Source organism: Sinocyclocheilus rhinocerous, unplaced genomic scaffold (assembly GCF_001515625.1).
Source record: "Sinocyclocheilus rhinocerous isolate Xijiao unplaced genomic scaffold, SAMN03320098_v1.1 scaffold659, whole genome shotgun sequence".
Taxonomy (NCBI): Eukaryota; Metazoa; Chordata; class Actinopteri; order Cypriniformes; family Cyprinidae; genus Sinocyclocheilus; species Sinocyclocheilus rhinocerous.
Window position 1 is genome coordinate 123,686 of NW_015652995.1, and position 25,952 is coordinate 149,637.

At 37.6% G+C, this 25,952-nt stretch overlaps 1 protein-coding gene across 6 annotated transcripts in view; it reads left to right on the forward strand.

The window, feature by feature from the left end:
- The first annotated feature begins 551 nt into the window (after positions 1-551).
- LOC107715210 (core-binding factor subunit beta-like) overlaps positions 552-25,952 on the forward strand; it is a 35,573-nt gene continuing 10,172 nt past the window's right edge. For all 6 annotated transcript variants that reach the window (XM_016521269.1, XM_016521272.1, XM_016521270.1 and 3 more), the window contains exons 1-3: positions 552-1,003; positions 1,703-1,789; positions 3,525-3,641. In XM_016521269.1, the coding sequence (XP_016376755.1) occupies positions 926-1,003; positions 1,703-1,789; positions 3,525-3,641 (282 nt within the window). In that variant the 5' untranslated portion in view covers positions 552-925. The remainder of the gene's footprint in view (positions 1,004-1,702; positions 1,790-3,524; positions 3,642-25,952) is intronic.

The window sequence follows — 25,952 nt, forward strand, 5'->3', positions numbered from 1 at the left end:
CATTAGGAGTAACTTCTTAAAGTGGCAGGACTAATCTGTGTTCCACATGGGCACATAACCAATCTGTGGGAGCCAGAATTCTTGCTGGTTGGTAGGGGATCAAATACTTATTTCACTTACTGAAATGCAAATCAATCTCTAACCTTTATATAATGTGTTTTTTCTGAATTTTTTGGTCGGTATTCTGTCTCTATCGATTAAAATAAACCTACCATAAAAATTACAGACCCTTCATTTCTTTGAAAGTGGGCAAATTTAATCAGCAGAGGATCAAATAAATATTTCCCCCATGTATCATCTGTCTGTCTGTCTATCTATCTATCTGTCTGTCTATCTATCTATCTACATACTCTGATGAGAGCACGTCATTTTGTTTCTAAGAAAATCGCTAACATGATGCGTTTAGAAATTCCACACACAATCTCTAACACAGGTAACAACTTTAATACCAAGCATTTCGCGCAATGAAGTTGTGGTGTATTTAACGCCTGCGCACACACGGTCCATAGTGGAGAGAATTGTGAATGGGGGGAGTATTTGGGTTTACAGTCATAAGTCGGACTCCGAGGAGCCAGGAAGTAACTGTGAGCCATGCAGCTCATGAGACGGATAAAGTAGCGCGAGCGAGCGTCTGTTGTCAGCAGTCGGGGATCACACGCGCGAGAGTGAGGAAGAACAACAAGCCAAGTGCAAATTACTGCCAAATCTAGTGCAGTACAACTCACGGACCCCACAAGACGCGAAATCCGAAGGAGGTTTTACATTTTAAAGAATACAAAGCTCACTGCAACATACTCCATCATTAGAAGAAGAGAAAAAGACGGAAGGAAATAAGAGCGGGACTTGCGTGTTTCAAAACAACGCTTCACTCTCTTTGCAAGTTTAGACAAATACAATTAACACAATTGATCAAATCGCGATCAAGATGCCTCGGGTGGTCCCGGATCAGAGGAGCAAGTTCGAGAACGAGGAGTTCTTCAGGAAACTCAGTCGCGAGTGCGAGGTGAGCTCGATTCATCCAAGAGACATTTGATGAAGTGGCGGAAACAAAGTTGCACCTCTCGCGTGACATGAAAACAAGCGTGTCATCGCCTCTTTCTTTAACAACCTCTGTGTAGCGACCGCCAATGCTTTGTGCTGAGAAAAGTTTTCAACCCTCCATTCACGGCAGTTACAAAATTACTTTTTATATATCGCAAGCATGTAACAACAAAAATATAGATGTAGCAGACTTAAAAGACGCACCTTTGCACCTCACATTTTAACTCTAGTACAATAATGAAAGTTTGTTTGCTTTTTATCCGAATTTAAAACCATATCAGACATTTTGCATTTCAAACGCGCGCATTTTCAACATATTTTCCGATAGCTTGCAAATATGTTCATTATTCGACTTTAATCTCAACAAATGTGCACCCCGTGCCATATACTAATATTAGGCTAACTGTTTTTAAGGAAATCTGTAAGAATAAGTTCATTACATTCTTCTGACCACTTTGTATTCAAATACGGATGAACTAAAGAAAACATTGAAATGTAAACAAAACATCATAAAACTGAGCATAAAGGACGGAAAATATTGTGACAAATTAAATAGAGGAACATAAAGATGTTGTTATAGTAATTACTTTTTTTTTACAGTGTACTCTAATGAAGCTCTTTTATAACCAGACTCTTGTGATTCTTTCATCCCTGTTTACAGATTAAATACACCGGTTTCCGCGATCGGCCGCACGAAGAGAGGCAGGCGCGCTTCCAGAACGCGTGCCGTGACGGCCGCTCAGAGATAGTGAGTACACGCACCTCACAGCACCGGTCAATGACTGCTGACCCCGCATCAGTGCTGGCAACTCAATACTTAAACACATTAACGTGATTATGGCATCCGGAACTGTCACGCCGTCACCAAAAACTGTTCATATACTTCCTTATATGTAATGAGCGCCAAAAACACTGCAGCAGAGAACATTTATGATCCATATCGTGTTATACTGACTTGTTGGTATTTAATTCGCTGTATCATTAGGACTACAAATAATTAATCAATCCTTAAACATAAAGTGCCTCTTGGCTTCTTTTAATTATCATCAGAAACGCGTCTCACGGGTGCAGATGAACTCGGACGTGTCTAATTTACAATCTCTTTAAAAATACCCTGGGACTGCATGTTATCATATATTCCCTCGCCTGTTTTATTTTTTCGCCTATTTTTAAAATTTCGCCTTTTTATTGATATATATAAAAAAAAAAAACTATCAAAAACAGATTTGCATTAGATTCACTTGTGTCATACCCTTTTCTTTGACTGGTTTGCTAACATGGGGAGGTTTGTTTATCTCTTTGTTTGTATCTCATGTCTTCAGGGCTGTTTCGAGATAGATTTTGCTACCCATCATATTTCTAAGAATAGATGAGACAACTGTTACTTTAATTCAGATTATATTTATTCTGTTCATAAAAACATTATAGACTAGATAGATAAAATAGATTCCACTATTTCTGTTTGATGTCACTTTTTTATGTACTTAGATTTTTTTTCTGGCAGAATTTCATCATAAATATCAATTTACAGGCCTTACAGCTGATAGTGATCGTTTACTGACCAGTAACTTAATGGAAAACATTACTAGAGCATTTCTAATATAAAAAAAAAAAAAAAAGAGTTCGTTTTGTTTGTATAATTCCTACATGTTTTGCGACTGTCTGCACTTAAGTTCTTTAATCAGTAAGATGTGGTCACATTTGGCCTTATTTGCCCCTAAAGTCAAAAGTAGATTAAATGTTGAGGTTCACAGGCAAACAGGTCTGTTACAAAGCTACAGAGAGTAATTTTCGTCATGTCATTATGCCTTTTGTATGTCCATTGATATGATGCTGAATATTAATATAATTTACAATATTACTGTTTATGTATGTTTGAGCATATAAGTTAAAGAGAATCCGATGATTAATTTTAATATATATTTGTACATATAAAATTAAAATGCAACAGAATTCTGCAAGCCAGTTTGGTATAAAATTATGTATTTATTTATTTTTTGTTGCTCATGCTCTTTGAGAATGTTATTGAATTATTGTACCATAATTCAAAACCTTTACAGCAGTCCAACTGCTATTAATGTAAGTGAGGGGCTGCATTTAAAACAATTATTGATTCTGTACTCCTCTCTGTCTCTGTTATCTCTCTGTCACTCATTCACTCCTGCGTTCTGTCTCCTCTCAAACTCAGTTTGGTGCAGCCCAGTTTGCCAGCAATGAGCGTTGGTAAAATAGAATCAGATGTATGTAACTCAATACCTGAAATAGAGAAAATGATGACTTGGGTCTTTTTTTTCTCTTTGCGTTTGTGCACCACCCAACCTCCCCACATCCCCTCCTCCCTTCTTTTCCTGATGATTTGAGCGCTGGCCTTGGCTCCAGGCATTCTCCTCTTCCCTCTGATGTGAAAACAGAAATGATGGGCTGCATAATTTATGCTCGGGCCTGGCTTTCTTATCCTGTTTGTATTGATTTCCCTCTAAAAGGCTTTTGTGGCAACCGGCACCAACCTCTCGCTGCAGTTCTTCCCAGCCAACCTTCATGGGGATCAGCGGCAGGCGCCCAGCCGAGAATATGTGGACTTCGAGCGGGAGACGGGAAAGGTAGTCCTGACACAACATTCCTGCCCCTCATTTAAGCTCTCAATTGCTCCCCTTATCTCCCTTTTTTAAAAATCAGGTCATAAACATATATGCACACTTTCATACAAATGTATGATAATAGTAACATGCAAGACTTTCATGAAAACTTTTAGTCAGTTTCAAAAAAAGTCACATGCATGATTTATGAAATCTGAGGAATGATTGAAGAAGTAATTTCTGTTTCTCTTTCGTCTTTTCCTTCTTTTACGCACAGTAGAGGAAGTGTGTCGCTTTCTCAAACCAGACGTATCCATGGTTTAGATGGGCAAAAGCCTTGATTTTCCATAATGATATGTTTCTCTCTCACACATCTCAATGAAAAATGAACCCTTGAAATATTACACTGCAGACAGCAATATTTCTTGAATGAAACATGGCACAGGTTTCCATTTGATGTTTAAACTTTCAATTTTATTTCTGTAGCAGTATTATTTCAGACACGCTCATCGGTTTTACATTTTTGAATTGGTCTTTCAACAACTCCCTCTTGTTTCTGTAGATTTAAGGAATGCATAGCCTCCCTAAACCCATACGAATGTAAAATAAAACCATTCCGCACTGCACCGTCTTTGTTCCATTTTATAACCACTATTAAACTACATATTTATTTCTGTTATTCTAGTCAAAGCTGTCCATGCATGTCAGAGGCCTATAACCATAACTTCTCCCCATGTCAGCTTTGTAAGGTCACTTTTAAAAAGCGTGTTCATTTGGAATATTTTGTCAGAAATTCAGTGAAAATTCTGTCTTTATTAACCCTCATTTTGGTCTAAGCCTATACTTGCATTCTTCTGTGAAACACATAAGAAGATATTTTGAAAAATGTCAATGCAATAAATGTCAATGGGGGTCAAAAAAAAAAAAAAGAGACTTGAGTGCGAGTAAAAGATAACACAATTTTCATCTTTGGGTGAGCTACCTTTGAGCTCATTTAATCATGTTCAACGTATAGTACACACTTAAAGGTTCTAAAAGGGGGTTTTCATAGTAGTGTGAAGAACATTTGATCTTAATCATCTAAAGAAGCTTCCATGGATGTTAAAGGTTCTTAAAAGGAACCATACATGCCAGTGAAGAACCTTTATTTTTAAGAGTGTAAATCAGGTTCTCAGAAATGTTTTTTCTTGTTGTATCTCTTGTGATACTTTACAATGTAAAGAAAGGGAAATACGTAATTGAGACCATCATGCACTCTGTCAGCCGCACTTGTCCGCAGATGCGGCGATCACTTTCTTAGTGTGTCTGTCACAACTACCAAATGTGATTCAATTCTAATTCAAGCCATCTAACACTTTAAAGACTCTGGTGCCGAGATGTTTACAGTTCATAAAGGCTGATTAGGAAATATACCGCCGACATAACAGCTTTATGGATGGTCGCACAAGACCAATTAAAGGAAACGCTTGGACTGGGTTAAATAGCATTTTGCCATAGGTTCTTTTAAGGTCACCCCTGAGACCTTTCCCTTCAAGCCTTTGTGTAGAAGAACGTTAGTGCGAGACATTAGAGAGGCATTTACTGGCTTTGTTTGTGTTTTTACCACAAGCCTCTTGCAAAGCTGCTGGTGTTTCTTACGCTGTTGTGGACAAGGAAGCCTCTCTTCACGGACACTGCCTCACTGAGATGCGCTCATTAAAAATGCATCTGTGAGAAATCAATGAACCTTTTGGCCCTGAGGCTGACGGACTAATCTTTGGCTGTTAATTATTTAAAAAGACGTGAAGGGTTTGGGCGTCGATCCCCGTGCTGACGGGCGGCTGAGCATGCGTGTTTCTGAACCCGGGCTCACTGGTAATCCTATCCACCTGTCTGTCACCTCTGCCAGAACTCAGATCCATGCAGCTTTAATGAGCCTCACACCGTCTGCCTTCAAAATACAGCCCACGCGATGCATACCCCTACACTTATCCAGATCCTACCCTACTCACACACTCATACCACTGCATTGGGTGATGTTGAATTGTTGCGACTACTTGTTTTGTACTATTTACATCCTTTTGAAAGCAACTTCTCTGCATTTGCAACATTTACTTACTATGCTTGAGATGCAAGGCTTGCAAGATGGGTCATTTTAATGCATTGGACATTTAGTTTCCTTTAAAGTACTTTGTTGGTACCGTGGTACTTTGATGGTATCTGATGGTGATTATTCTGTTCATAGCCTATAATATCATTTACACGGTATGTTAAAGTTCTTTTAAATATTAAGATAGCACTTTACAATAAGGTCCCATTCGTTAACATTAGTTAATGCTTTAGCTAACATCAACTAACAATTTTTACAGCATTTATTAATCTTTGTTATGTTGAATAAAAATACAATTCTTCATGTTCATGTAAGCTCAGAGTGCACTGGAAATTGAACTTTTAAAAATTAACCTATTGTATTTAGGTTGATTCTGTGATGTTAGATAGTATTTGTTGATATATTTTATGATTGAATAAAATCAATCAATTTAGATGTTACCACATTGAAGCACATTTTAGGTAATTTTGTTCAGTGCATGTTACTACTTACAAAAAAGTACTGTGGTATTACTACCATAGTGTTATTATTATTTGCATAGCATTTATTATTATTTATTTTTTTGCATATTCTGTAGTATTCTTAAAAAGTACCCTGGAGTACAATGTAAATGCCATTGTACATGCATTTTAGTACCATGATATATTTTGAAGTACCATAGTATTAGCATGTGATTCCACCACTATTATTATTATTATTTTAAAGGAAGTTACTGACCTTTATTTGGTTACATCATTGAAAGTATTTTTAAATGATTGATCAGGTAGAAATTGTCTTTACGTTAACACAATGTCACTTATAGTTGTTGAAATAAGTGTAATTTATATCCTCATCTGGACTTGTGTCTTGTGCTTCCTAGTCATTGTTTTAAATAAGATATATGTCACCTGTTTTAGAAGTTTTTGAAAAAAAGCATGAAAATACAATGACCTTAACAAGTGCTCTTGACAGATTTATATTTATGTAACACATTTCAGAGTTGGAGTTTCATTTCTCTTTTTTTTGTAAGGAAATCCTGAATGGACAAACTTTGCTGATAAGGTCTGCCCCCCCTTCCTTTCTTACTTTGTTCCTCCTCACTCACTCACTCACTCACTCACATGCCCTCTGTTTTCCTTTCATCCTTTAATTCTCTGTCTCTTTTTCTCCTCTATACTCACACACACTCAAACGGTGAACGTCTGACATGGTGAATTCCCTCTAGAGCGGTGAGTGTCAGACCGGGAGAGTTCATGCGTGCGCCCCAGCCTCTGTTCCTAATTAAACTGATTGTTAACCTTTTCCACAAACAGATCCCTCTTAAGAGCTATGGCTTTAATAGACTACGGCTAAAATATTACCCTAACTGGAAAGCGCTCAGACTTGCAGTTGATCCCAACATGCAAAACCATGTGAGATATGTGCTGCCTGTCATCAGGAATGTGCGATTGCTGTCTGCCTATTGGCTGAGGTGTCCTTATAAGACCGCTGATTGGTTTATTTCTCACGCTGTAAATCAGTCATCAACGTCTCATTTGTTACTCTCAATGTGCACGCTGTGTTTTGCTGCCAGACTCCCAAACTGTAAAAGCAATTTAGAGATAAATGTAGAGTTGTAAAGAATATGTGAAACACAGCTAGGCAAGAGCACCTTAATTATGTGGCTTCACAAGCAGCCGTCTGATGATATGCCTGATAAAAAGAAAAAAATCATTATAATAACTTTGAAATGTGCTACGAGGCAAAGTTTATGAACTCTGTATTTGGGATTTAGTTAATCGCTCTGCATTTTTATCTGATTCTGGCTGATACAGCAAAGCTGCATAAATAAATGAAAAATGAAACACTAAATGAAAAAAAAACCTCTTAATATTGATAGCTGCTATGATACCGATATTTATTGTGCTTCTCTCATTTTTTTTTTTTCATATAGTTTGGTCCTTATGGCTTTCACATTATCATGTAAATGTTTTTCTCCCCTGATGAACTCAAACGTGATGACAGGCTCAATGTTTTCCACCTCTCACCAGAGTCAGGCTCTTTTCCATAATGTTCTCCCTATATAACTCTCACCTTTCTCTCATCTTCTTTCCTCCTGGTTTGAAAACAGTCGTTGCCAGCAGAAGCTGTGCAGGGCTAGTTTAAACTTGGCCTGTGGCAGGGGACAGTAGTATTATCTGAGTGGGGCGGCGGAGCCCCCGCAGCACAGCTTAAGTACAGTCTCCTAGTGTCACTGCAGGCTAATGGGAACCAGCTGTGGTTTAATTTTAGCGGTAGCAAGCACAGCCCCAGGGAGGAGACTTTAACCCTGTCCCATCCAGAGCTCCTCAGAAGTTCCCTGAGCAAGCAAGCGTTGCCTGAGCAACAAACTTGATTTAGGCCGAGTCGGGTATTCCATCAGCCCAAATGTCTACTGAATAAGTACTTTACTGACTATATGAAAAGGTAAAAATTGGATGCACGTACCCTCAGAAGGCAAATGGGAAGTAAAGGGAATTCCATTTTATCTAGGTAGATCATTAACCATGCTTCAGTTAAAAAAAAACTTTTTGATCTCCACTTTCGTATTGGTTCATATGAGCAATGCTCAACACTAAAGTTTAGTCTGTAGCTTTTGGCTCTCTGTAAATTATATTGTGCCATTTTTCCTGCACTACTATTACTAGAGCAAGAAACTCTCTCCCTCCCTCCCTTTCATGCAGCTTCTGTCTCCACCACTTAAACTCAATCTTGTTGAAATGTGATCTCCTCTGAGATGGAGGCTTCAGCTGTAAGGCTTTAAGGAGATCTGATGCTTGGTGCTGTTTCCTCCTCTCCTCCTTCTTTCCTCTGTTCATTCGTAGTGCTCATGTGTGGTTTTGACTTTTTTATGCAAAGCAGAAATTAGGTCCGTCTGCTCGGGCTATGCCAGGAGGGTTGGTTTGTCATTACACTTCGGAAGGGAGAGCAGCAAGAGAGTTGTAAGCAGATTGGCCAAGAGACTCTTAACAGCAGCCAGCTTTTGCCGGAGACCCTCCACAGATCACTAGGTGGTGGGCTATCAGAACTCTGAACTACACAGGGTGACAAACGGATCACTTGTGGAATAAAATACAAATAAGCTGTGTCATGCTCGCATTTTAATTAACTTTGGTACTGTGGTAATTTGGTACTGTAAAATGTTTTGATGTCATTGACCCCAAATTTGGTCATCAAAAGTAAACATTTTCAAATATAAAGATTTATAACGAGACCACATCACACCAATTTTATGCTCCTTGCTCTGGCTGCCAGTCCGATATTGAATCGACTGCAAAATTCTGTTATTTGTCTATAAAACTCTTAACAACTTAGCTCCTAGGTATCTCTCTGATTCGCCACTTACAATCCGGCTAGGTCACTTCGATCCCAAGATGGCCATCTTTTGCGAATACCACGGTCTCGCCTGCAACGCAGGGGAGACAGAGCCTTCGCAGTAGCTGGTCCTAAGATGTGGAACAGCCTGCCACTACCTGTCAGAACTGCTTCCACATTATTCGAATTCAAATCTATGTTAAAAACGCATCTCTTTTCTTGTGCTTTTAATTCTTTGTAATGTGTGTGTGCTTACTTGCTTTTATTCCTATTTATTTATTTTCTTTTCCTTCGGTACAGCACTTTGGCCAACTAAGGTTGAATTGAAATGTGCTTTAGAAATAAAATTGAATTGAATTGAATTTATATTATAGTTTATACTATAAAGATTTATAGTTCAAAAGTATGATATTATTAAGACATGTTATTTGACAAATTAAATAATTGGCTTTATATTGCTACTGTACAAAGTGCAAAGCAAAATTATTCAAATAAATAATAAAAAAAAGATTTTGTATGATTTTTAAGCTTTTTTTTCACCAAAACATTTATTTGTGTTTTTCACAGTAAATGAAATTTCAGAACAGTTTTAAGTTTAAAAGCCCACCAAGAACAATAATTATAAAGATAGCAATAACTATTTTAGCATCCAGACCAATGAACAATAACATTATTGTCCTTAATGTAAAAAGGCCTTATATAAATATAAACATAAATATACATTTTTATATTTTTTTTCTCCCAACTCTGCAGACTCCTTAGAACCTTCTTGTAGCCACCTATAACCCCTTGTATGTGTTAAATTTGAAAACTCTTTAACACATAAAAAGTAATCAATAAAAAAAAAAAAAGTTAAAAAAAATTATTGATACGTGTTTGACATTTATGCATTTTTACATTTTCAATGTTACATCACCAGCTTTAACAACCTATGCTTTTATTTTGAAAACAACAGAAATTAATAAAATAACAATAATAATTAACAATAAAATAATTTTTTGTGAGTAATTTGAATAGTGTTTTAACTAGTCAACATATCTGGTGCAAAACAATTACTCAATGAATCAATTACTTAATTAGCTCTGACTCTGAAGGAGCCTGTGATTATATGTTTGTGAGTTTTTGAAAAGCACAGGGAAGAAATTGTTTGTCTATATTCAACATATTTATGTGATAAAAATGCAAAAGTACGTGCGTGTCTCTGATTCGGTGCCAGTGTGGAGGCCCCTGTGTCGGAGCCACACTTGGGGCGTGGTGTTTTTCTCTCTCAGACGCCATAAATCTTCAGCATGTCTGTGTGTAAGAATGTTCGCTCGGGGGCAGATAGCACAGGGAAGAATCGGACTAAATGACTCCATTATGAAAGGGGCTGCAGTCTGAGGCCTCACCACAGGAACTGATGTTTTACTTTTAATAGTTTTGCGTTTCCAAAACTTTGATGCATGCGTGTGTGTGTGTATCAAGATGCCGACTCTGACTCACACTCAGTGTGGGTGTACGCTTCATTCTGCACCCCTATTTGTATTATTGTGTGTGTTTGCTTAGGTTTGGTGACTATCCATTAATCTGTATATGAGTGTGTCTGTTTTTCATACATTCTCCTGTGTGTGTGCACGCTACGCTTAGCAAGCACATCTCCATATTCATGACTAGTCATGTACCGCGGATCATGCTGTGGAGCTGCATGGCGCCAGTTTGACAGTTAACTCCCAAGACCGAGCACATAGGGGGAAATGCTCATGGAGCCACGCTCAGCTGCCGACACACACTGAAGGAAATCAAATGAGGAGCAGATGAAGGCCTCTCATATTCCTCTCTGCTTCTGCCATTCAGCTGAGGTGGAGCGTTCCTCATTATTTTGCTAGTTTTCCAATCTTAAATCAGTATTGTGGTCTGATTCACACAGATTTTTAAAACTGATAGTTCTGAATCTAAATTCTGGACGAGCCTCCATTTAAAATAACAATAAACGACCTCACATTCTATATTGATGATGTTTTACTTTTAATAGTTTTGCGTTTCCAAAACTTTGATGCATGCGTGTGTGTGTGTATAGAGATGCCGACTCTGACTCACACTCAGTGTGGGTGTACGCTTCATTCTGCACCCCTATTTGTATTATTGTGTGTGTTTGCTTAGGTTTGGTGACTATCCATTAATCTGTATATGAGTGTGTCTGTTTTTCATACATTCTCCTGTGTGTGTGCACGCTACGCTTAGCAAGCACATCTCCATATTCATGACTAGTCATGTACCGCGGATCATGCTGTGGAGCTGCATGGCGCCAGTTTGACAGTTAACTCCAAGACCGAACACATAGGGGGAAATGCTCATGGAGCCACACTCAGCTGCCGACACACACTGAAGGAAATCAAATGAGGAGCAGACGAAGGCCTCTCATATTCCTCTCTCCTTCTGCCATTCAGCTGAGGTGGAGCGTTCCTCATTATTTTGCCAGTTTTCCAATCTTAAATCAGTATTGTGGTCTGATTCACACAGATTTTTAAAACTGATAGTTCTGAATTTAAATTCTGGACGAGCCTCCATTTAAAATAACAATAAACGCAAATGTGACCTCACATTCTATATTGATGTGGCAAGTTACTACAGCTTTACAACCACAAAAACTTACAGTTATTATAATGAACTTTATTATTTGGCTAAAGAATTGTTTATTCCAATAATTAATAATCATACAGTATATTTAACTTTTGAATACTGGCACACAGACATTTGTGGCTTCTTGCTTTATTTGAACCACTTCTTTGTAATGATACACTTGGACTGATTCTCAAAGCTTCTGTTAAAGAGATGGGCGACACGTTGGAACCATAAACAACACCACATCTAAACAGTTAAATAAGCCAGTTATTCAGAGTTTTCATTTACACTAAGAATGTAAATATAAAGATGGATATTTCTGAGTGATGACCCGAATGAATCAGTGAATCCTTTTTGAAGTGATTCTATGAAATGAATAAATTCACTAGAATGAGAACTTCTCAAATCAATGATTCAGTGTATACTATTTCATCTATTTCCTTGTTCATGTCCAGTTTGAAGCTTTTCAGAACTGTGTTAGGAATTATCCTGCTAGTTAAACTTTGGTTAATCATAACGAGGCTTTTGTGAACTCTGCTCCAAGTTTGTAGCGACATGCAGAATGATAAACTAATGTTTCTGTAAAACTGCGGAGGGCTGCGGTAGAGGCTCATGTTTCCTGCGATCTCAAACGGAAGCTGGTCTGTTCACCGATTGCTTGTCAATGACATCATCAAAGCGTATGTGCTAATTGATTCCTGCTGCTGCCTTCTCACGTACCTCTGATCTGATCCCAGTTTGTTTGAAGTTGGAGGGAAAAATGGCCTCTTTGTGTTTAACCATGCCACATTCTCTTAAGCAAGATCTTTATGCAAAGCCAATAGTGTAACTCTGAACAGATTGAGAGGAGATGCAGAGAGGGATGTAATCAGAGGGTGGATGCTTTGTCCATCATATTCTTGCCTTGCCCCATAGGGATTCAATTATAGTGCCCAGCTCGGATTTCTCAGGCCCGTCTCTCGGCCTTCCAGTCACACCCTTCTGATCAATAAACTCTGCAGGAAGACTGCACATCATCCACACGTTGTTCTTTCTGTGCCCATTCAGTATGGCCAGGTTCCCTCCCTTTTGCTCACGTATCACACTCACTTTGTTTTTTCAAGATGTCTCGTTGTGGACACGCTCATTGTAGTGTCTCAACAAGAGCTGCAAAACTTAATATTTTCAATGTTCAACCAAAAAGACAGGACAATTTAACTCCAAAACGTCAAGTTCTAGATAATTAACTGCAGTTTGCACCATATTTGTGTGCATCTTCATTTGTAATTGTTTGAAATTGCAAGGTTTCTGATGAATTAATGACACAAGAATTTTAAAAGCCAAAGTAACATGCTAATAGCAAATAACTGGTAACACAATATTTGCTTCATATTGTATATGTGTCTACATCCAGAGTTCTGTCACAGCTCATAACTGTCTGATTGTGTGATATATCATCGCTTTTGTCATCTTGAAAGAGGCTAAAGTACTGCGTGGTACAGAAGTTTTTATAGGCTTGCTACATTTTTGAGTGACCTTTTCAACTGCTGTATAGATAATTTGTTACTACTGTGTGTGTGTGGTGTGTGGAACTCGTCTGCTGTGTTATTCTTTGAACACGGTCCATCTCTTTTCCTTCGGAAACATGGAGGTCCGCTCAGAAACCCAGTTCTGCTGTTTTGGTTGGAACGTTGTAAGAAAGTGAGAAGGAGAGAGAGAAAAAGGAAAAAAAGAGAGATTTTCCTGTTTCTGGATGTAATGCAAAATTATTTTTTTTGTGGTGATGATGCAGACTTCTCCCTGCCATTCCTCTTGCAAAAGATTTCCTTTCATAAGTCTATTCAGAATGTGCCGTTTTTTCCCGTTTGGTACTGAGAAAGTTAAGCCGCATTGAGCTAAGATTATCTAGAGCAATGTTTTCCAAAATATATTTTTTCATATTGTATGTTAATATTGTGTTTGTATAGCTCTAGAGCAGGGGTTCCCAAACTTTTTTGTTAGCCAAACCACTTAGACGCAGAATATTTACATACTGTAAGTACTCCCTGAGATTAAAACTGAGAAGTTAATATTTCAGTAATTTAATAAAAAATTTGCATGTTCATGGTAGTCAGGTGTTGGTTAATGGTCATATAACATGCAAGTAATCATTATTATAATAAAAATGAAGACAAAATAGCAAATAACTGGTAACACAATATTTGCTTCATATTGTATATGTGTCTACATCCAGAGTTCTGTCACAGCTCATAACTGTCTGATTGTGTATCATCGCTTTTGTCATCTTGAAAGAGGCTAAAGTACTGCGTGGTACAGAAGTTTTTATAGGCTTGCTACATTTTTGAGTGACCTTTTCAACTGCTGTATAGATAATTTGTTACTACTGTGTGTGTGTGGTGTGTGGAACTCGTCTGCTGTGTTATTCTTTGAACACGGTCCATCTCTTTTCCTTCGGAAACATGGAGGTCCGCTCAGAAACCCAGTTCTGCTGTTTTGGTTGGAACGTTGTAAGAAAGTGAGAAGGAGAGAGAGAAAAAGGAAAAAAAGAGAGATTTTCCTGTTTCTGGATGTAATGCAAAATTATTTTTTTTGTGGTGATGATGCAGACTTCTCCCTGCCATTCCTCTTGCAAAAGATTTCCTTTCATAAGTCTATTCAGAATGTGCCGTTTTTTTTCCGTTTGGTATTGAGAAAGTTAAGCCGCATTGAGCTAAGATTATCTAGAGCAATGTTTTCCAAAATATATTTTTTCATATTGTATGTTAATATTGTGTTTGTATAGCTCTAGAGCAGGGGTTCCCAAACTTTTTTGTTAGCCAAACCACTTAGACGCAGAATATTTACATACTGTAAGTACTCCCTGAGATTAAAACTGAGAAGTTAATATTTCAGTAATTTAATAAAAAATGTGCATGTTCATGGTAGTCAGGTGTTGGTTAATGGTCATATAACATGCAAGTAATCATTATTATAATAAAAATGAAGACAAATCCTGAAGCTTTTATTTTGCACAATATTGGCAAAATGCTGCAAGCTTCTGTCCATAATAATGTTGGAAATTATGCAAAGGTATAAATATGTAAATGCACGTTGCGTTCCCAAATGCATGTTAAATTCGCAGCACATGCAGAGATGGAGTTTGCTGAATTTACTATGACTTGAGAAGCTTTGAGACATTGAATACACCGAATCATGAGCTGCTCACGTGTGCCACACTTCACTCTGAAACATGCAGCACATCAGACTATACAGTTATTTAATTAAATTGCAGCCTTTGATTTGATATTTGCACTAAACTATATCGTGCAGCTCCATATATTTATTTTAACTTTACATTCAATTATAATTATTTAGCCTTTCAGTAACTCACAAACCCCCTGCTTTTCATTCGCAATCAGTTCCTCAATTCTGTCTGTCTATAATCTATATTAATGACTGAATAGTTCTCAAAAAAAAGTGTCCTTCAAAATTGTATGGCATACAGCAAAAAAGAATATAGAAACGACAAATGGACAAACAAAGAGAGATCGTCGTTCTTATACACTGAAAAAAATGTTTCATTCATCCAATTAAAAAAAGTTAGGGTAATGATTCACATCTATATTTCTTAACTTGAGCCAATGAAAAATAAATAACTTGCCCTTACCCTAAATTTTTTTAATTGGATGAATGAACATTTTTTTCAGTGTAATATTAGCAGATGTTAGAGTGCATGAATGGCAGGTCCAGGGCGGTAGCCTGAGTGTTGGTGGTATCTCAAGTGTGTCTGACAGTGCTGTTGGTTGGGCCAGATCTTTTTTTGGGTTGAGGTTTGAGATTTTATTCTGCACTTGTACAAGGGTCCAGGTGAGAAATACAGCAGCTCTGTGTGGTTTTACGTTCCCGTCGGCTGATTCCAGGAAAGAGCCTCCCCTTAGGACACAGGTGGGCGACCGGCACGGTTACTGTCCACTCACATCCCTCTGCACTCATGTTGTGACGTGTATGTGCATACTTATTTTTGGTTGCATTTGTGAGTGTGCATGTTTCACACAAGCAGACATGCACTTTATGTTTCAAAAATGTTATACAGCAGAGTGTTTTTTGGTAATTAGCAATGAAATGTTCAAAATTGGTTTTGGTTCTTAAATAGCTTTTAAACATTGGCCATAATTATAACAAAATATCCTGTATCTGAAGTGCAATTTATGTTCCATTCAATATCTACGTCTATCACACGGCATAAAGATTCACATAGATCATATAGATAATATGAAACAAATGCCTTTACAGTAGTGCAAGTGGAATTAAATTACATCAGAATTACAGTGTATTTTTCCAGTGCACCTGTCCAATCAGTAAATAAGTTTCTGAAGTTAAATTTCATCTCAAAACTCTTAGTTTGAGATGACAGGAAAGAGAGCAGAAACAGAGACAGTGTGGCTGGGTCATGTAGCCAATGTCTGGCCTTTCCTTTCCAAGATTCACTTTTACAATCACAACCATCAATGTCAGCAGAAACTGTGTTGTTTGGAGACTTGAACAGACGGAGCCAGCAACCATTTGATTGTCAGTGTTATTTTGCAGCAGTTACGTGGACAATGACCATCTTATTACTAAAGCAATTAACTAAAACTAAAACCATAAAACTATATAGATGTATTAAAAAAAACTTCCTTGCTGAATAAAAGTATTTATTTCTTTTTTGAAGAAATTAATGCTTTTATTCCGCAAAGATGTATCAAAAGTGACAGAAAAGACTTCTTTATAGTTCTTTTGAACTTTCTGATTATCAAAGAATCCTGAAAAATAAAAGAAAATGTATCACAGTTTCCTCAAAAATATTAAGCAGCACTGTTTTCAACATTTCCAGAATAGGAATAAATTAATTTATAAATGACTAATTTAGTAATATAAATTAATCTAATTTATGTATATATAAAATAAACAACTAAATTAACTACTTTGTGTTTTACTCTTATGTTTGAAAAACAAATAGCATTTGTGTGTGGTGCAGTACGTGTCAGAGCTGGCCAGAGAGGGTTTATCCTGATGGAGAAAGGTGTAGCCTAATTGTAGGTTGTAGGAGTTTGTGGGAGGAGACAGAGGGCCAGAATGACCCTAATGGACTGACACCCCTCTGTCTTTGTGTTTGTGGCAGGTGGCGTGGGCAGAGAACTTAAGGCCTGTGGGGCTTCTGCCTTCCTTTGTGCTTGTGCATTAACAAAAGAGGGCTTTTGTCGGTTAATTTGGATATGTGCGAGTGGGAGTGTCTGGAGTGCGTGTGCGTGAAACAATGCTGGAAACGTTTAGTTTCTCCCTGTCTCTGATTACACAGAGAAGCATGCTCTATCTCTCTGACTGCTTTGCCTAGGCGTGCTCAACACCTGCACCGGGCCGCACCTGTTTTGTGTCTAACCCGCACACACATTTTTTGGTATGTTTGTGTCTGCATAATGTCACCTAGACTGAAAAACTTTAAAGTGAACACAGGGGCTGACAGATGGATGGGTAGATGGATAGATATACCTACAGTACACTGAAAAAACAATTGCTTTGAAACAATTTTCACTCAGAAATTGCAGTAAATATCACAAATAATTGCAAAGAATTGGCAACTAATGTATTGAATTAAACATGAAATTTCTTAAGTAGAAATTCTGAAACCGTATTTTCTTGTAAAATCATTTTTACAGTGTACATATATTGAGATAAAATAGAGTGAGAAGCATATGTGTCAGTTTTGTAAGACATCAGGGGTGCAGCTATACGCCTCCCACTTAAATGTTAACCTTCACTCCCTCCCTCTTTTACTGGTAGTTGCTCTGCTGTGTATCTGTTTGTGTGTGTGTGTCCTTGGGGCCTGTTAGTATCTCTTTATTGAAAGAACAGCTGCCTTTTGCTCTTACTCATGCACACACAGATATGACTCAGTCTCTCTGAGTGCATGGAGAGTTTTATGTCATGTCTTTGTTGAGGAGGAGGATCCCGCTTTCAGGGTCATGAGTCAGGCAAGTGTATGACAACCAGGATGGACGGCAGAGGGGTTCTTACACTGATGATCCTTTGCTCTACTGGGGATCTTTGCACTGCCGTGGTTAGCACATATGCTTGTGATATACTGTATTGTGCTGTCATGGGGACACAGACTTCAATCTGGTCTAAATGCAACATGGAATATAAAAGTATATTTTTATAAGGTTTATTTAATTCCAATATAATTGAAAACAATATTTTAATATTAATATTGATATGATATATAATATCATATTTCACATATTTTATTTGTTAGTAATTTTATTTTATACAAAATCTATAATAAATAAATAAATACATAGTAATATATAAACTCACCAAGGCTGTATTTAATCAAAAATACAGTAAAAACAGAAATATTGTGAAATATTATTTTCATTTAAAAAACTGTTTTCTATTTTAATACATTGTAAAATGTAATTTTATTCTTGTGATGGCAAATCTGAATTTTCAGCAGCCATTACTCCAGTTTTCAATGTCACGTGATCCTTCAGAAATCATTATAAGGCTATACATGACACAACTTTTGTCTAGATTTTTGCCCTGATTTACAGTCTGGAAGAGTTGATGGCAGTTGGCGAAATTCAGAGCCAGTCGTCAGGTTTTGGGCATTTAGAGTTGACCAATTTCAAAGAAAATCAGCGCAGATATGCATGGTTTTATAATGTTATACTAAGGCTAAAATTAAAACAATGGAAAAACCCTTAATGAAACCTGAAGAAAAAAAAAACATCTCAAGCACTCAGAATAACATAAATGGACTTTGAACGATTAATTGCTGCTTTGAACGATTACGTAATTGTGGCATCTCTAATTCTAATCACGATTAGAAATTCGATTAATTGTGCAGCCCTACTTCAGGTTATGATTCCATCCAAATATTAAACATGTTTGATATTTTAAGCCATTTTTCACATATTGTTTTCAGCTGTCATGTTTCTCTTAGAAACAGGGTGCATGTTTCTGAGTTTGTTTCATTCGGAACAACTCGAAAGTCTGGTAGTGTGTGATTCTTAGTTGTGTTGTGTTGTGAAAACTGCTTAATATTTTTGTGAAAACTGTAATACAGAACAGCATTTATAAATGTCTTTATTACGGTGGCCGAGAAGTGCAAAGCAAATCACAATTCTGAAAACAAAATAACAAATTACAAACGCAAATGCAAGTCTAAAAAACAAAATAACAATTCAGAAAGCACAACAACAATTCAGAAAACATTATAACAAGTCAGAAAACACAATGACAAATCAGACAAACCGGAAGAGGTAGGTATAGTTTGAGACAGCGCCATTGGTTTGGGATTACTCACCGGGTTCAATCCCTTCAAAAAGCCAAAGGCAACCACTTATCCATCTGCACCACTGGAGCACACGCGCACACACACACACACACACACACACACACAAAAGCACTCATACAATATTGATTGACAGATGTCTCGTCCAGTCAGCGGTGAGTAATCCCAAACCAATGGCGCTGTCTCAAACTATACCTACCTCTTCCGGTTTGTCTGATTTGTCGTTGTGTTTTCTGACTTGTTATTTTGTTTTCGAATTTGTCATTGTGTTTTCTGACTTGTTATAATGTATTCTGAATTGTTGTTGTGTTTTCTGAATTGTTATTTTGTTTTTTAGACTTGCATTTGCGTTTGTAATTTGTTATTTTGTTTTCAGAATTGTGATTTGCTTTTCACTTCTCGGCCACCGTACTTTATTGTCTTTTTTGATGCATTAAAACAGCTTACTAACCCCAAAAACAATATATAAATCATATATTTATCTATATATCTAGGTGCTATTCATTTCAGTTATTGATCATGTATACATTTAAAATTTAGTTTTTGATAAAACATCTTGAAAAGACCTCCAGAAGGTTTTTTTTCTTCTGATGCTGGTGTACACCTTACACCTTAATTATGTTAACTAACGACTACCTTGGCCAACCATCATCACCCAGAAAGACCATACTGGTCAACCAACTGGTTAACAGCATGGCTACAGTTTGAGTGCTTAAATAGACATGGGCAATGTGTCCTACTGTCACAGGATAAGTTAAGAGGGATGGAAGAATACATTCAGAACATTAGTAAGATATGATATGGGCAGTGGGTCACAGTGTCAACCTGTTTCTGTTGTAGTATCACGGTGTGACTCAAACCAATCTGTATTTGAGTCACAGAGCTAATACAGCACTTACTGTGACATGTGAAATGAAGCTCTCATGGGCCGAATTTCTCTTTCTCTTTTTCTGAACATAAAGAGGGAAAATCCAGGAAAGGCCCTTTGAGGGCACTGACTCACATATATAAAGAAGCATACAGACACACACACACACACAGATGCAGTTTCATCAGACACATTATGTTCATATGTGTGAATAATCCAGTGATCAGCAACTGCTGCATAATTAGCACTCATGTGGGATCACACACAAACACACACTCTCTTACTCACAAAAAGCTCCACTCAATGAGGTGTGGGGACACAATGCCCCTCTGTCAGCATTCGTGTAAGTGTGTGTGTGTGTGTGTGTGTTCTGCCCCCCTCTTACAGGACCGGCCTCCTCCTCTCTTGGCTTCAGTCACTTCTCTGCTGGTTTTCTTTTCCCTCGCATGCGACAAATCTGCTGATGGCCTGGCACGTGTCTGAACGAGGGGCAGCCTGCCAGTGCGCCAGTCACACACCTCACTGTTGCCACATGGACCAGCACTGGGTCTCTGGGCAGCAGTTATTCAATTCAGTTCAGTTAAACAGTTCCTGTTATTTTAATTAATCAGAACTTTCAGTTTCAGATCCATTTTAATTCAGTTAATTTCCAATCAGTTTTAGTTGTAGGAGTCACAACTGAATCTGTAATATGTCTTTAGAATTGAGGTGAGATCATTTTAATATTTCGATTGTTTCTATAGACAGCAAGGAGATTAAATCAAAAGTACCTAATTTTAAGTCGCTTTCATTTCAGTGTTTTCAGTCAAATTTGCGTATGAATTCAAATATTTCATCATCAAATTCTTACAAGACAAGAGTTCAAGTTTGGGGTCTGTAAGATTTTTTAAATTGTTTTTGAAAGAAGTCTCCTATGTTCAAAATATAGAAAAAAAATATATATTTTTTGTAACGTTAGAAATATCTTTAATTACACATAAGATCAATTTAATGTGTCCTTGATACATAAAAGTATTCTTTTTTTTAAAAAAAGATTAATTATATTGACCCCAAACGGTATCGGCCAGACTATGAACTTTAAACATTGTCAACCGTGAGGCATCTCATGGATATCTATGTTTTCTCTTAAAGAATTAGGAAAATAATTTATCAGACAAAGTTAATAATTAAAATTAAGATGGAGCTCTATTATGTGTCCTATGATAGTGTTTTATGTGCCAATGTTAAAAAAACATCAAAACTTTCTAGAATAAAGTTTATATTTATATCTGTAACCGTTCGTAGTTACGGGAAGAAGGAGACGGGAACCGGCAGACATTTAAACATAAAACTTTAATAAATAAATAAACAAACACTAAACAGTAAAGAAATTCAAAGCGGCAGCCCCTCACAGACGACTGCCGCATAAAACATAATAAAACAACAACATAAATAATCCAGGCCTGGTCCTCTCTCGTCTTGCACTGTCATCACTCCTCCTTTTATCCTTCCGGAGCTTCTCCGTGGGACTCGAGACCGATGTGTGGCGCGTTATCTTTCACTCCACCGGCCTCGCTCCGCTCCCACGGCTCTCGGCCCGCCGCACTCGTCACAATGTCATTTATTTATACATTTAAAACTTTATTTTAATAACTTCTTTATTTTCATACATTTTCATAATTTTGACTTTATTTGCTAAACATTAAGACTTTTATTCACAAAATTAAATTATATTTAAATGGCACTAAAACACAGTCATACTTGAACAACAATTTTCATCTGGAGCTTTCAATGAAGGTATGAAAGTGGAACTAATAGAAGAGAGAGAGTTAGTCTTGTTTGTGTGTGTTTGCAGATCCCTTTCTGTACTAAAACTCTCAATACATTTCTTTTTGGTCTTCAGCAGATGTTGTAGTTGTTGTAAACAAATTCCCGATCAGGGTTTTTCTCTTCAAAGTCCTTTAAACTCTCCTTTGAATTAGTGCTTTCCAGTAAAGGCCTTGTTTAGGCCTACCAGCAATGTGTGCTTCAATAGTCCCAGTATATCCAGGGTGCTGTGTGTGGCCTACACATCTAATGAAGGCCTCTTTTCCTCTCTCTCTCTAACCCTTTCACTCTCTTTTTTTTCTGAAGAGAAGAAGGTACTTGGCTGCCACCATTGGCTGCTGTGCAAGTAACATTCTACTAGTTTCGTCTCATTTCCTGCGTAGATGTGCGGACAATGAAGTAGCCGGAATCAGTAGCACTGTGTGACTTTTCTATAATAATATTTAAATTATATGCTAGGAGTTAGTGAGTTAGTGAGTGTTTATTCACTTTAAAAATTCTCATTTTAGCTCGCTTCGTTATGTTTGGGTGTTTCATATTATTCGTATGCGTACAGGGGGCTGCCGTTGCATTCGTTTTTGAGTGTCATACCCCAGGGTGTGGGGGATGTGGGAGCTGACGTTTCGTTCTGAGGAGGAAGTCTGTGGTCAAGTAGTTTTCTACGCTCCCCTCCACTTTTTGTTCCTTCTCCAATGTAGCTGCGCTTAAAAAAAACATCTGGCTGTCTCTACAGATGTGGAAATCATTTTAGAGGAGAGCGTGTGTGTGTGTGTGTGGGAGGCAGGGCTTCGTTTGAGAAGCGTGGGATTCAGGTTCATAAGAGAGTGCGTCGAAGCCTCCCCTTGCCCTAAAGCACCCTGGGAAGGCCTTGGGTTTGGCCCGCTTATAAATGAAACCCCTGTGCTAGTCAGGGCTAGAAATAGCCCAGCAAAACGGCAAGAACGTGGGACCGCCCATGTATCCTGCAGAAAAACAAACTCGCCCCACTCCACATCTGACAACGCCTTTCAACTCCTGTTTTCATTTTCTTATTTATTCTGGATTATTTGTTTACCTTTTCAAAAAGACTTTTTGAGCGGTAAAGACTGAACTCTACAGGCCGGAAACATAGGCGGGGCATCGCCTAAGTAGTATACACACTTGCATGCACACTAGATTGAGGAGGCATGCCGTGTGTGTATTGCACTGCTCTGCCTCTAATTGGTTGCATTGATCATTTCCACATGGCGGTTGGCTGCACATGTGCCACTGATGTGTCCCCCTCCCCCAAGCGTCTTTGTCCTCCTCCTCATAAGCCATTGCTCCCTGGAGAGGTGCATGGTGGGAAACAGGATGTCACCCACTAGGTGGCATGTCTCGACTCTGCACTTCCTGTTTTCTGGGTCTTTCTATCTCTGTTTTTGTCTTATCATTGATAGTCTAACTTTGTCCTTTAATGGCCTGTTTAATGCAAGCTCCCACAGTGATTAAACCTCCAGGTAGAGTTTATCAGCTTTCCCTACTGGGTTGATGTCACATTTCGGCAAAAGCAGTCAGTGGGGGCTTCCTGATAACCAGGACACTCTCTCTATATAATTTCAGAGCAACATTACAAGCCTTGTCTGTCAGTTGCTCCCTGCTGACAGGTTTTATATGAGTCAGCATGCAGATATTTGGCTGTGAAATCACAAATGCATTTATGACATGCCTCTACATAACCCCCGGGATACTTAATAAAGTTGGTTAATATGTAGTCGAAATTAAAAATAAAGGTAGAGATGGAATGGTTGTGGGGTGCCGGAGGAATAGTCATGTGTGTGAGAAAACAGCTGCTTGTATATCCTTGTGTTGATTGATAGACTAGATGAGCAAGCGCCTCCCGAACTTTCGGTTTAAACTGCATATGTTAAAGTTCTTTCATGTCATATTCATTAGTTTTATAGGCTGTTTATAAATAATAATTTTAGCAGTATCCCATGAGCTAGAGTGCTGTATTTCTGATGTAAGGAAAATTATGTAAATTGTGTTATTGTTTATACAACAGTTCAGTAAGCAAGACTACAATAAACAAGAAGCTGTTATTGAGCAACTATTATTTTAGTCACATTATTGTTAGTTATTTTGTATGTTTTTGCTCTGCCAACAAAAATAGTTCCACGCGAAGCCGCAGAAAAACCATTGTGTGACTCAAAGCAAAAAAAATATTTCACTTCTGAATGAATCATCATTTTAGAATGAATCAGTTGAATGCATGATTACTCAATCGCTTGTTTTGCTCCTGGATGAATCAGTGTTTTAAAATAATTGTTTGAAATGTGTCACCAAATGAGCATCAATTAGCATATTAGAATGATCATGTGACACTGAAGTCTGAAGTAAAGCCTTCTGAAAATTCATCTTTGACATCACAAAAATAAATTACATTTTAAAACATGAAGAAAACAGTTGTTTTAAATTGTAAAAGCATAATTGCAAGCATAATTGTTCTGCTTCTAACTTTCTTAAATGCTCTGTATCGCAACTTTGTTTAATTTCTGTTGGTCACTTTGTTTCATGTTTCATCCACTTTCAAAATTACCATATGTGGCAGCCATAAAAAATTGTGGATAAATATGCAAATCCATGATAATTGAATGCTAGTTGATGCTACGCTCATCTGATGGGAGTGACTGAACTGCTGACTAACTAACAATCATGTCATAATCACTGCAAATGCATGATGAGAAATCAGCCCACACAGACATTCTGTACTTACAGATTTCACTTTAGCAGAGAGAAGGTGTGTGTATTTACAGTTAATAAACTTAATTTGCTGTGCATATCTCCTTCATGTCTTGGTACGTACATGAAAACTCTGGGGTATGAACATGTTCAGACTGCGCCATTGTGTTTGTAAGAAAGAAAGAGACTTTGAAGTTGCTCTGACTCATGGCACAGTAACACAGACAAAAGACATCGGTGAGACCCACATTTTTAAAGCGCTACAGGTATGAGGACTGTTTACTTATCTAACAACTGCAAAGAGAGGCAGACACAGAGGAAATGAGAGCGATATAGAGGGTAGGAGAGAGAGAGGTGGATGAACAGATGCATGTAAACCCCGTCTGTCTGGGACCTATAGGCTGTACGCAGGGCCCGGATTGTTTTGGCTGTCTGAATCAAAAGCCTCCACGGCTGAATTCAATCCCAGTGTTTACTCGTGCTTTAGCACCCCCTCCCACCTCTGCTTAGCTCCACAAACACACACAGATCCTCTGTGTCTTATCCTTACAGCTGCCCCACCCAGCATCGCCGTCTACTGTACCTCCACAGTCTTTCCCTTTGCCACCTCACACATCTATCACACGTGTTTATTGGCTAAATATAGCCCATGGTCTTAATAGGTCCCAAATTATAGACTCATTAAGGTGTTTGTAGTGTTTTCTAAATGTTCTTTGAGTTGTACAACTGGCTTTTGGTTTAAGGCTAGCATAATTCAGAAAGGAGTTTGTCTTTGTTTGATTATATGTTGTGAGTTGCTCTTCATATTCATGTCATATTCACAGATCTTAGAACATTTTACTATAGTGGTGTAATATAGATGAATATAAATAAATAAATGCAGTTCTTTTTAACGTTCTATTATTCAAAGAATCCTAAAAAAATAAGTGTATCGTGATTTATACAAAAATACTGAACAGCACATTTGTTTTTAACATTGATAATAAGTAAAACATTTCCTTGAGCACCAATTTTTTGTGATAATATTTCACAGTATTACAGTTTTTGCTATATTTTTGACAAAATAAATTCTTGGTCAGCATAACTCTTGGTGATCTTACTGACCCCATACTTTTGAATGGTAGTGTATAAACATATTTTAATTTAATAATAATACTTGTTTATTAATGTCTGATTGTAATTTTTAATGAATGACTAATTGTTTTTTAATGAATTATTGTTTGTTTTAACTTGCTCTTCTTCTGAATGGACATTTCTGCTGTGTTAGCAAACTTGCATTCGGTCTGGCTCCATTCTGGTGTGTATCGCACACTTTTCCCATCTAATTAATTCCCGATGGATAAAAATCAAGTCCCACCCTACATATTTTCTTATTTATTGTCATGTTTCACTCGAAACTACATCATATTGCACAAGTAAAATGGGTTGCAAATAACAGTTCATGTTGATTTTAACTACGAAGAAACAAAGATCTGCAGTCTTCCTGGAGGAGCTACTTTAGGACTGAAACATCCCTAACACATAAACAGTTCACAAATACAAGTGAACCACAACCTGAATGTAACTACCCATCCATCCCAGCTCTTTTACCTAGTTCTTCACCGATCCTCAGGGGGTGGCTTGACTACTCATCGCCTTCTAGAAATACCCAATGAGGAAGAGAGCAAG